This window comes from Corythoichthys intestinalis, chromosome 19 (genome assembly GCF_030265065.1).
Source record: "Corythoichthys intestinalis isolate RoL2023-P3 chromosome 19, ASM3026506v1, whole genome shotgun sequence".
NCBI lineage: Eukaryota > Metazoa > Chordata > Actinopteri > Syngnathiformes > Syngnathidae > Corythoichthys > Corythoichthys intestinalis.
The window spans coordinates 28785698-28798392 of NC_080413.1; the positions used below are offsets into that span (position 1 = coordinate 28785698).

The following is a 12695-nucleotide window of genomic DNA, read 5'->3' on the forward strand; positions in this document are numbered from 1 at the left end:
GAGTAAAGTCCGAAATTTTATTTGAAGCTACAACTTTCAAAAACTCTTTTTTTTTTTTTTTTTTACTGTTTACTTGGTGAATTCCCAAATTGCTCCCATATAATGGTCAGTTTCTGAAGCCAGGGTTTTATGTGCCCCTCTTTTAAGCACTCTGGTGTTAAAATTGGTATTTTACGAACGAACACCCCTTTTAATCCATGTGTCTCCCAAGATACCTTGTGCTGTTTTTTCCTTCCTTATTTTTTAACACAAGTGAACAGAACCATCCAGCATAGTGTCTGAAACAAAATATCTTTCAGTACTTTAATCTGCATTTTAGATTTTGTGTTCATGATGTTGGAGTCATTTTTAATTGCTTCTATTTGGCATTGACAAAAATCCCCCCAAAATATTTCACAATTAGAGCAAAGACACAAACAGAACACTGCGGAGGGGTATTGCTGAGTAGAAAGGGGAGGAAGTGGCATGATGATTTAATTTTCCGCACACTGAGCAGCACGTGAGCGTATCAACGCCTCAAGCTGCCAGACATAGGCCTGTATGATAAATATTGCTGCCACCGTACATGTGGGACATGTATCTCTGTCTCCCAATTACAAAACATGAATGTGCCAAGTTTAAAATGTGATAAGATTGTTTTCCATTTATGATAAGCATGCATGGATGTTGTACTTTTATTGTAAACATGCTTTAATTCAGTCAGAGGAGACTGAACCATGAAGCTGTCAGAAAAATAAGCAACAGAATTGGTTTCTTAATAATTTGAAGATGACTGGATTAATCTGAACACTCTTTGCTCTGGATGGTTTGATGGAGTGGGTGTGTTGGTGGAAAACATGCAGGCGTTGGCTATGTACTGTATGTGGTGACTTTGACATATTGTAGAGACTCATTACAAAAAATATATACAGTCCCTGACAAAAGTCTTGTCGCTGATCCATTTTGTAGAAACAATTGCTGATAACCTGACATTTTTTGGTTTCAAGTACCAAGTGTTTGCAGGACCATTTAACTTACAAACACAATTGAACTCAAATACAAATATACACAGATGACACATGTCAACCAGGGCACACTCCCATTTCAACCTTTCAATCTTACACATGACAGAGTTTAAAATATTGGAAAATTTACTTTAGTGCATTTTTACACTGATTCTGTAATACTAGTTAACTTCTATTTTTTTTTTTTTGGGCAAAGATTATTGGACCAATCCAAGATGTACCTGTAGATAATAAATAATAGATATAAAGGCATACTTTGATGGAAATATGAATTATGCATTATGGTGTGTGTCAAACTGATTGTTTACTTACAATAGAAACAGTAGTAGTACTTTTTTTTTTTTTTTTTTTTTTTTAAAGACAGTACCCTATATCCTTTGATGCTTTTATGAGGTAGCCTGTCATCTCGTGATGTAATGCATGATGTTTTTTTTTTTTATTTCAACCTGAGGGTTGTATTTTGTTTTTGTTTGTTTGCTGGTTAATAGTTATGGTAAAGCTACAGAACAAATTTCTTTGAAAGGCTGTAGAAATTAAGTTCAGAGTTGATTATTGCTGTAGCATCATCCTCTCAAGCCTGTTTTGTCATGAACAGAAATTCCAGCATAGACAAGTGGTAAGTTTCTTTGAACGTGCACATTTGATTTCAGATTCAAAGTAACATTGCTCAAAGCTGGTTTGATTTGCTTCAATATTCAATTGTAATTGTTCACTTAAGTAAAATCTAGATATGTGTGTTTGTTTTACTCCACAGAAGCGTCCATTCTGTCCTATGATGGCAGCATGTACATGAAGGTGGTGATCCCAAATGTGGTGCACACAGAGGCGGAGGATGTCTCACTTCGCTTCATGTCCCAAAGGGCATTCGGTCTGCTAATGGCAGCATCATCCCGGGAATCTGCAGACACGTTGCGACTGGAGTTGGACAGCGGAAGGGTCAAACTGACGGTCAACTTAGGTATCGTATACAGCCCCGCCACTCACCCGTGGAGGCTCAACTCAGCCGGAAAGCCTTTTTGCCTATGCATTTTCTTCCGTCTTGCATTTTTTTTTTGTGCAGACGTAAAATCAGACCTTACTAAACCACTTTTTGTAGTTGCATGTTTTTTTTTGTTTTGTTTTTTTAAACTTGCCTGGGCTGTACTTTTTTCTGGCCTTGTCTCTGGAGATTGTTTTCTTCATTAACGTAACACGTAACTTGTTTGTCTGCTGCTGACCATAGTACCAAATCAGTCATTTTTATTTCTTATCATCTAGATGTTGATTAGAAATCATAGAGAATTCTCACATATTCCTTTGCAACATTATTGATGATCTATCGCAGGAAACATTTAGTGCTTCAACATTCTTGATGTGTGGGTCTGTTATTTTTTTCTTTCAAGTCCTCATCACAACAGATTCATCCATGAGTGACTTTCTTGGTTTAGTTAGCATCTTCCATGCCTTGCTCAAAGATGGCACTCACCCCTTCAAAGGCCCCGAGCCTGCGGCCCGCCTGACAAACAGCTCGATGCCACAGCACCCAGCACACCAAAACGTGGCATGTGTGATGGATAATTCAAAATCATGTGATAAGATAATAACTTTCGTTAGCCACGTTTTACCTATATTGTCTAAATCCATGAATGACAAAAAATTGAATTAAAATGTAAATAACAGAAAATTAAGAGAACCCAATTTATCCTTGATGGGACCATGTGAATCGGTGTTAACAAGCCGAATGCACGGTGTTGGTGCTGCGTGGCTCGAGGGTGTTTGCTTCCACTTTTCTGTTGCGGTTGACGGCACATGATCAGCCTTGGTTACGTCAATTTGAAGCTGCACATGTCATCACGATGACATTACATTACATCAGACAATCAGCGCAAAATTGATTCCTTTTTTTATTACATCTTTGGTCATTTAAACCAGTGTTTTTCAACCGGTGTGCTGCAGGACACTAGTGTGCCGTGAGAAATTTTCCACTATTGCATTTTCTGTTTTTTTTTTTTTTTTTTTTTTTACGGCGTCGGGCGGAGTTGCAGTAGGATGGAAGGAGTAGGTAGAAGGTTTTGGTTTCGCTCATGTGCAGATGAGCGAGATTTTGCTCGTGTCGCGTTTACAAACTGCTCGGATTTCTAGCCATCAGCCACCTTGCTGTCCGCGACAATGTGGACCCCAGCACGTCTACTGTACAACATTTGATGAGACTGGTCAAGTGTCGATATACATATGTGACGACCGTCAACCCTCCCCCTGTGTTTTATTCCAACACATTGTCGAGGACTGCAAGGTAGCTAATGGCTGGAAATCCGAGCAGTTCTCAAACGCGACACAAGCAGCTATTCAACAGCGCCATTCTCGCAGTCGGACATCCGGGCGTTAATGACGTCACCAGCCACAGCAAAGCGTTGCCATATTGAAATGGGGGCAAAACACGAGTCACAAGCAGTTGCTCTGTCATGCATTGTAGTTCAAACGCGTTGAACTTTTGTCTTATTTGCGTTTTTTTTTCCCGTCGGAATGACAAAAAGTGCCGTGTTGTGTGTTGTAACACAAGGAAGAGTTCGGAGCCGCATTTGAAGTTCTTCATTCTTCCTCGTGAGAAGAAAAGGACAAGCAAATGGCTGAAAACAATCAATCGGGGAACAGTAAAAAAAAAAGACAGTTCCGTGGACTATTCTCGCCAGTGGGAACCTAAATCCAGGCACATTTACGTTAGCAGCCGACATTTTATTACTGGTGAGTAAACTTTAATCGATTTTTTTTTTGCCCCAATTAGCTGATAGGATTCAATAGACAAGGCAGTGGTTATTATTACCGTACCCAACAACTCGCAAAGCGTTATTTTTCTTTTGCCGTGAACTGCTCTGATTGGTCAATCGGTATATTATTGGCCTGGTGGAAATTGATTATTTTGCTGTGACGTGACTCATGCACTGCATTCTTGCCTCGTGACACACCATTTAGTTGTACTACCATGGTTCACGGCTAAATAACGCTTGGAGGCGAATTACCGGTTACGGCACTTCATATATACTACCTGTTTTCTTAGTTCCACACAGTACATACTTGATAAAGGTCAACGTACTGGGTGACTTTATGATTTAGTTGTAGATGTTTCCGAACTCCACTGAGGGCAATTCCTTTGGATTGTTTATCCAGCTATCAGCTGCGACTTTGTATTTGCAGATTTACTAGCCAATACACGCAAATTTTGACTTGTATCGGCTACTCGCGTCTGTCGGCAGTGACTCTTGATCAGTGTTGTTAATAACGGCGTTACAATATAACGGCGTTACTAACGGCGTTATTTTTTTCAGTAGTGAGTAATCTAATTAATTACTTTTCTCATCTTGGCAACGCCGTTACCGTTACTGAGGCGGGAAAGGCGTGCGTTACTATGCATTACTAAGTTGGTTGAATAAAAAAAGTCAGAGAGACGGACTCACGGAGACGAGAGAGCAGAGCAGGAGTGGGGAAGACGCCGTTGCAAACGTGATGCTAGGTGGCTCCAATAATACCTGACTGTAGCCTACAAACTACGCCCACATGATACGGTAGATATCACATATTATAGAACTAGATGCAAATGATAGACACGGCTGCATTGGCAACATGTTTTAAGGACTACATGCGTTAGTAAACAGCCGCCATCTTAAAGCAGTAGACCTCTCAGGAAGGCTGTGTTGTAGAGATCCTTCCTAGTGAACCTACTTTTTTTTTTTTTTTTTTTAATCTAAAATGCTCCTAAATCGGCAAAATCTTGACTTAAATCTATCTTTAAATGATGAAACAGTTTTAAAACTTACACATGTTGAAAGTAGACAGAAGGGAACTAATGCAATAGCGGGAGCAATTTTAACTACTTTAACGGTTGATTTACAACTTTAAATGACTTCCACACATAGCAAAGGTTACTATCTAGTTATCGCAATACCCTTGTGTCTAGTTAAGTGGAGGGTAAAGAATTGTGCTAGGGCCAGTTGTCCCAAAAACCCTTTAAACTTCACATTGTGTGACCTTTTTTTTTTTTTTTTTTTTTTTTTGAGAAAAAAACAAAACATGAAAACTATCACTAGTTACTTTGCCAAGTAACTAATTACTCTTAAATTCAGGTAACTGAGTTACTAACTCAATTACTTTTTGGGAGAAGTAATTTGTAAATGTAATTAATTACTTTTTAAAAGTAAAATTAACAACACTGCTCTTGATAATAATAAGTCATGTTTAAGAAGTTTTTATGAAACAAAATACGCAAAACACAGCTGAAATATATGAATTTCAGACAACCTTTGTCTACGGATGTTTACCTGTGCGTGCCCCCATCTCAAATTGGTAACACGTTGCTATGCGAGATGACGTCATCGTGACATCACGCCGACTGCGAGAATAGCGCCAAGCAAGTTTAAACTTCATCTCCAAACGAAACACCCGTCGCTTCAAAACAAGTCGTTGGACTATTTTGTTCGCCTTCTTGAAAACACAGAGAAACAGGCAACTTTTTTGAGAAAAACTACAAAGGTAAATGAGAAAACCCTCAGAGAGAGTCTGAGAGTTGTTGAAAAAGAGCTTTGTGTGTGTCTTTCTAAAATTCCTGCCAGGATATCGGCTTTTTGTTCATCTAAACCGGCCCAGGTTTCACACTGAGTAAGTATAAATATTGAGAACTTATTTTATAATTATATACCGTACAGAAAGTAATTTTGGAACATTTTTGGTCTGTGGTGTGCCGCGAGATTTTTCGCAATGTAAAAACGTGCCGTGACTCAGAAAAGGTTGAAAAACACTGATTTAAACAATAGTTTAGGTGATGTTTTCAGATGAAAATTTGACCATGACTCTTGATCCTGAAAACCTTAATTTTGAAATGGAATCATAGATACCACAAACACTGTAACATTTTCAGTATTATTATTAGCATTGAACGAAATTGGAAATGCTTATAATATTTTTACTATAAATTACGCTTACATACTTTACAAGCATCAGCAAATTGCTCCTCAAGCAGGCTAAAATGGCCGCTGGCGTCATGTGACCGTCCCCAGGAAGTGGCCTTTTATTGCACTTGGATGTCTGCAGCTGTAACTTTGAAGGATGCAAATTCATCTGTCACTTATTCTCCCCTCCCCATCTAGACTGTGTCAGGATAAACTGTAACACCAGTAAGTCAACATTCTTCTTCTGGAGCCTTCTTTCCTTCGATAAATGTTTGATTAGAAGAGGCTGTGTGCCAGTTGCAAAAGGGCTGAGATGTGTGCATGCGGGGGACTGATAAGAGGATTTCACAGATAAGAGGGGGAGAAGGAATAGCCAGAGATCAAAGTAATGCAAAACTGACTTTAATGTTCTCCCTATATTTTAAATGGCCCATTTCATGAATTAATTTAGGGAACTACTTACAAATAGTTCCCTCTATGCTTAATATATTAATGCTAGCTTTTGTTTTGACTATCGTGTTTGACTAATTACAAGGGGGGGTTTTGTTTTTTGTTTTTTTTACTCCACTATATTTGTATATATATAACTTGCTGTTACTCATTACAATAGCTTTAGCTCTGCTTTTATTTGTTCGGTACTTGAGGAATAGAAATTAAGACATTCAGGTATAACTTTATCCAAATATGTAAAAATAACTGTTGATATCCTCTATTTAAAAAATAATAATAATAATAATTAAATAAATTGGATCTGACATTGCAGATTTTTTTCCAATTTAAAACTATAGTATTTTATATAAAAAATGTAAGATATATGCATGTATACATGTACAAATCATTGTTTTCTTTTATATACGGTATATCTGAATTATATAATGATTACATTTTTAGTGCTTAAAAATAATTGATAAAAATATACATACAGTAATTTCTGGACCATAAAGCGCATCCGATTATAAGCCGCAACGGCCAAATTTAAAAATATTTTTGAAATAAATCCACATATATGCCGTACCTGACTATAAACCGGAGGTTTATAGCTTAACATTGGATATTTACATAGATGTTAGACACAAATATTTCATTGATCAAAAATATATTTATTAACCAGATAAACACGCATCAACATCACCGGCATATGTTGTCTGAATGCTCATAAACAAACTAACTTAAAAAACAGGTCATTACATTTGCAAAGATATTTACCTTTCCTTCTGAACTTGAAGTGGATTTAATCCTTCTAAAAATAGTTAACATCTTGTGCTAACCCTTATATAGCAGCTTTGTTGTAGCATACTGTGGCAATAAAGTCCTCCGAGTGCCAGTTGAAAACGGCTAATCAACGCTAGCATCACGTTCTCTTGTTGTAGCAAATAGTGGATGCCCGTCCATTTAAAATTGTTCTTTTGTAGCATCATATAGTATCAGATAGAGGCATATACATCTATAAAATCCTGAAATTATCATGAAATGATCCAATTTGATTATTTTTAACGATAAAAAATGAAGCTTGCTTGTCCCCCCCAAAAAATCCATAAATAAGCAGCCTCTTTATAAAAGCTGCAGGGTAGAAACGGCAAGAAAAAAGTAGCGGCTTATAGTCCGAATCATACGGTGTAAGTTTTTTTTTAAATACCCTTTGTGGAAAAAAGGGGAAAAACATGTTTTATTTGTATATTTTTGTATATTTCCAATGCTGTTAAATCTGAATAAATACATTGATTAAAAAAAAAAAATAATAATAATAATAATAATCACACAATCGCTTTAGTTTTATTATTACCGTAATTTTTCGACTATAAGCTGTGACTTTTTCCCTCCGCTGTGAATCCTGTGGCTTATAGTTCAGTGCTTCTTATATTTAAGTGGATTTTGCGGGCCGATAAGGTGTATGTCTTTAGTAGGGTTGTCAAAAGTATTGAATTATATTGACATTGAAATGCTGTATGGGGATATGTTATTTGATTGCTCAGTTATCTATTGGTTTTTGGGCGATCACAGATTAAAAGAATTTTGTTGCCAAGGGGTACATTTGGTTCTGCACGACTATTGACAGTAATGGAGGATTATTTTTGCATTTTCCTTGTTAACTCATTGGCTGCCGTTGACTGCTCTCGATGTCCAATCAATTTGAAGTGGGAGGGTTGCAAGCGAATGAACATACATTTGCTGCCACCTTCCCATTTCAAATTGATTGGATTTCTCCTAGTCATAAATTATTTTAAACAGTTTAAATTTTTCATGAGCAACCAGACTGGACGTCTATCATCGTCCAATGGCACTGAAAGTGTTCCTAAAAAAACCAATTCTTCAAGTAGTATTGAAAATAGTATTGAGTATTTTTTTTTTTTTTTTTTTTTTTGTATACAGTGTATCACAAAAGTGAGTACACCCTTCACATTTCTGCAGATATTTAAGTATATCTTTTCATGGGACAGCACTGACAAAATGACACTTTGACACAACACAAAGTAGTCTGTGTGCAGCTTGTATAATAGAGTTAATTTATTTTCCCCTCAAAATAACTCAAAATATAGCCATTAATATCTAAACCCCTGGCAGCAAAAGTGAGTACACCGCATAGAAACTACGTACATCCCTAAATGTCCAAACTGAGTACTGCTTGTCATTTTCCCTACAAAATGTTATTATGTGACTCGTTACAGGGGTGCTGTCAGCATTGCTGCAGAGATTGAAGAGGTGGGGGGGTCAGCCTGTTAGTGCTCAGACCATACGCCACACTCCACAATATCAAATTGGTGTACATGGCTGTGACACCAGGAGGAAACCTCTTCTAAAGACAGGACACAAGAAAGCCCACAAATAGTTACTGTTATAGTTACTGGGACCATGTCCTATGGGCTGATGAGATGGGGGGGCTTTCTTGTGTACAGTCTTCATAAGAGGCTTCCTCCTGGGGTGACCGCCATGCACACCAATTTGATGTAGAGTGCGGCGTATGGTCTGAGCACTAACAGGCTAAATGAACCCCACCTCTTCAATCTCTGCAGCAATGCTGACAGCACTCCTGTAATGAGTCACATGACATTTTGGAGGGAAAATGACAAGCAGTACTCAATCTGGACATCTTGGGATGTACTGTACATAGTTTCTATGCAGTGTACTCACTTTTGTTGCCAGGGGTTTAGATATTATTGGCTATATTTTGAGTTATTTTGAGGGGAAAATAAATCAAGTCTATTATGTAAGCTGGACACAGACTACTTTTCATTATGTCAAAGTGTCATTTTGTCAGTGTTGTCCCATGAAAAGATATAAAATAGATATAATAGATATAAAGATATCGCTTTTGTGATACACTGTAGTTACAGTATGAAGTTGAAAATATTATAGTATCGCAACAACGGTAGTCTTTAAGTGTGACTATCCCTGTGGCTTATCATCCAGTGTGGTTTATACATGAACAAATTGTTTTCTTGTCAAATTTGGTAGGTGCAGTTTATAGTCTGGTGCGGCTTATAGTCTGGTGCGGTTTATAGTCCGAAAATTACAGTAATTAGATTTTTACAGACCTAGCAATTGAACATGTAGACTTTTTATATTCACTCTGACCAGATTGAGGCTGCTTTATCATATTCTGCACACACATCTGGTCACTTAAATAAGTAAAGCGTATAGAGTACAATTAAATTGCAACAATGCAAAGGCATTCTGGAGCATAATTTGATGACCAGTGTCGGAAAGCTTTGTTGCAGCCCCAGGTCATGGATTCACCTTGTTGGTGAACCCATGACCTGTGGCTGAGACTGAAAACACACAGCTAAAAATACTCGAGCCCTTGAGCTAAATCCAACTTCACTGGAAGTGGCTGGAACATGGAAGCCGGGGAACTTACCCTGAGTAGTTTAGAATTGTCTGAAATATTAATGATAAATTGTTACAAAAATACAGTGCAATATTTGTTGAAGGCCTCTTTTTTTTCTCTGCGGGAGTTTAATTATTGTATTTTATTTATCTAGATACAAAAAAAAGTTCAAATGCAATGTTTTTTTTTTTTTGTTATTTTGAGTGACTTTTGTGGATAGACATTTTCAGCAATCTTTCCTACATTGATTATATCACATGTAATTCCAACCTAACTGTAATTAGACATCTAATATGGGTTTCTACATAAAAATCAATCAATAAATAAATACCTTTGTGAGATACTGATATAGCTTTTTCTAAATATCGACAAATTCATGTAGCGTTACTAGCGCTCCCTCTAATGTTCAGTCATTCTTCTGTCCCTTTGCCTTCCTGACTAGTTTTCTCATTAATTATTCATGCCATGATAATCTGTCTATTGTAATTTGACTTGAATAAGGGTGAAACATTTGGGAATAGAGCGATGCAATTAAACTAAATCAGTGACTGTAACAAGCTAACTGGATATCAGATAGGAATAGAGGATCAGTTATCTAATGTTGCCGTAGCTGTGAATCTTTGAATGAGTAACAGCAAATGTTTTGCACTTGATTTTAAAATGGCTTAATAGCTTTTCTCTATTATGACAGTCCAACAATTTCCAACTCCCCCTAAAATAATTTTAATTATTATAACTCACTGAAATGAATATTTGTTTTTTTGTTCCTCGTTCCCTTTTCTAACTCACTGACTAACTAACGGTCCTCTTCAGGCAAGGGTCCTGAGGCTCTTTATGCTGGTCAAAAGCTCAACGACAATGAATGGCACTCAGTGCGAGTGGTCCGCCGGGGTAAAAACATCAAACTCATTGTGGATGACGACATGGCTGAAGGTATTTTGTTTACAATACTCATGACACATATGACTGCTTATTTAAATACTCATTTTTAGTGTTGATACTAGACGTCGACCGATATGGGATTTTCAAATGCTGATGCCGGCACGCATATCTAAAAAAAAAATCCAGCCAATTGCTGATATACAAAGCCGATTTTGTAAGCCGATATTTGAGGCCAATATACTTTTTTTTAAAGCACGTAGATTATGAAAGTTTTTTTTTTTTTTTCAAGAGCTTCAAATATACAATGATTACCTGAGACAGGATTAATTCAATCTAGTGCTTGTCAACGGAGAACAACTAGAGACAGTCACAGACTTTAAATACTTGGGTTCAATTAAAAGCAACACAGCAGACTGCACGAAAAACATCATTAGATGAAATGGAAGAGCAAAAAGGAAAATATCGAGCTAAACAAGATTTTTAAAGACAGAACATTAAGCAGTGCCCTGAAACTCAAGATACTGAGCAGCCTCATTTTTACAGTGATAACATGCGGAGAAGAAGGATGGACGATCAAACAGAAAGAGGAAAAGAAAATACATGCAGCAGGAATGTGCTTTTACCAAAGACTGCTGAGAGTCAGCTGAAAGGAAAGAAGAACAAATTGAAGCATTCTCAAAGAACTAAACATCAAACGAAAACTTCTACCAACAATAATTGAAAAGAAAATGTCTTACTTCGGACACATAAGTAGGAACAGAAAGTGCAGATTGACGAGAGACATAATTCAAGGAAAGGTAGAGGGTCGACGTAAAAGAGGAAGACCAAGAACTGCATATATGGACAACATCAAGAAATGGAGTAACGGCACGGTACAGGAAGCTTTTAGAAAGGCGGACAGAAAAACCTGGAGACAGTTAACGAAGGAGGCAGCACGGTCAGTAAGCCACAAAGTCGACGCTGGATAGAGAAAGAGAGTGTGCTACCAAACCCACAAATGCAGCACTTCTTTTTATGATTATACACACTCAGCAAGAGCAGGACATTATTTTCAAATAATTAAACCCTCCGGGTCATCACGACGAGATGTAAACAAGTGGGAGTTGAAGAGGATGCTCGCCATGCTAAAGCTAATGTTACGCTAACGCTACGAGTTACATTTTGAGTGTAACGATCACTCAGTAAACACCTTAAAGCAACATTGTGCATTCTCTCAAATATTTCACTAGTTACTAAACAGGCAAGCTTGAAGATTGCTACAGGGTCCTTCCGGGCTCCTACCGTCATTCAGCAGCGGCCACAGTTGCCCACACAGACGCCTGATCAAAATAATTTTTTATCAGCTTATTTTTTTGTTAATCGGACGTTGGTCGATGTTGGGAAAAAAAAGTCCATACATTGCTACCGGTATATCAGTTGACCTTATGTCTCTTATGTCAGAAGTACTCCTTGGTACTTTATCGTCTAATTGTCCATTCCCTTAAATTTTAGGTCAGATGGCAGGCGATCATACCCGTTTGGAGTTCAACAACGTGGAGACAGGCATCCTGACTGAGAGACGCTTTGTGTCCTCAGCACCCTCTTCATTTATAGGACACCTCCAGGTATAAAGTCCACATCATTCAAATCTGTAAATAGAATTTGAAACAAAGCTGTTTTTGCACTGACTAAAGTACAAGTGGCACAAATTATCTTCATCATCCCGTTAGAGTCTCAAGTTCAACGGCATGCAGTACATCGATATGTGCAAGAATGGGGACATTGACTTCTGTGAACTCAACGCCCGTTTTGGAATGCGCTTCATCATTGCTGACCCCGTGACGTTCAAGACCAAGGGCAGCTACCTGGGCTTGGCCACTCTGCAGGCATACACCACAATGCACCTCTTCTTTCAGTTCAAAACAACCTCTCCCGATGGCTTCATCCTCTTTAACAGTGGCGACGGGAGTGATTTTATTGCAGTGGAACTGGTCAAAGGGTGAGAGAGATCATTACATAGAAGCAATTGATCTGTTGACTCCTGAACCATTCTAAGTGCAGAACACCTGTGGTTTTCCATCACCA

At 37.8% G+C, this 12695-nt stretch overlaps 1 protein-coding gene across 11 annotated transcripts in view; it reads left to right on the plus strand.

Moving 5' to 3' along the window:
- The window catches only part of LOC130907420 (neurexin-3b), a 584351-nt gene that overhangs the window by 266059 nt on the left and 305597 nt on the right, over window positions 1-12695 (plus strand). For 10 of the 11 annotated variants that reach the window (XR_009061465.1, XM_057822469.1, XM_057822479.1 and 7 more), the window contains 5 exons: window positions 1759-1962; window positions 6122-6148; window positions 10563-10682; window positions 12123-12235; window positions 12341-12609. Coding sequence is in view for 10 of the 11 variants with exons in the window: in XM_057822469.1 (XP_057678452.1) it covers window positions 1759-1962; window positions 6122-6148; window positions 10563-10682; window positions 12123-12235; window positions 12341-12609 (733 nt within the window). In the remaining variant the exon portion in view is untranslated. The remainder of the gene's footprint in view (window positions 1-1758; window positions 1963-6121; window positions 6149-10562; window positions 10683-12122; window positions 12236-12340; window positions 12610-12695) is intronic. The other variant, XM_057822473.1, reaches the window with a different exon arrangement.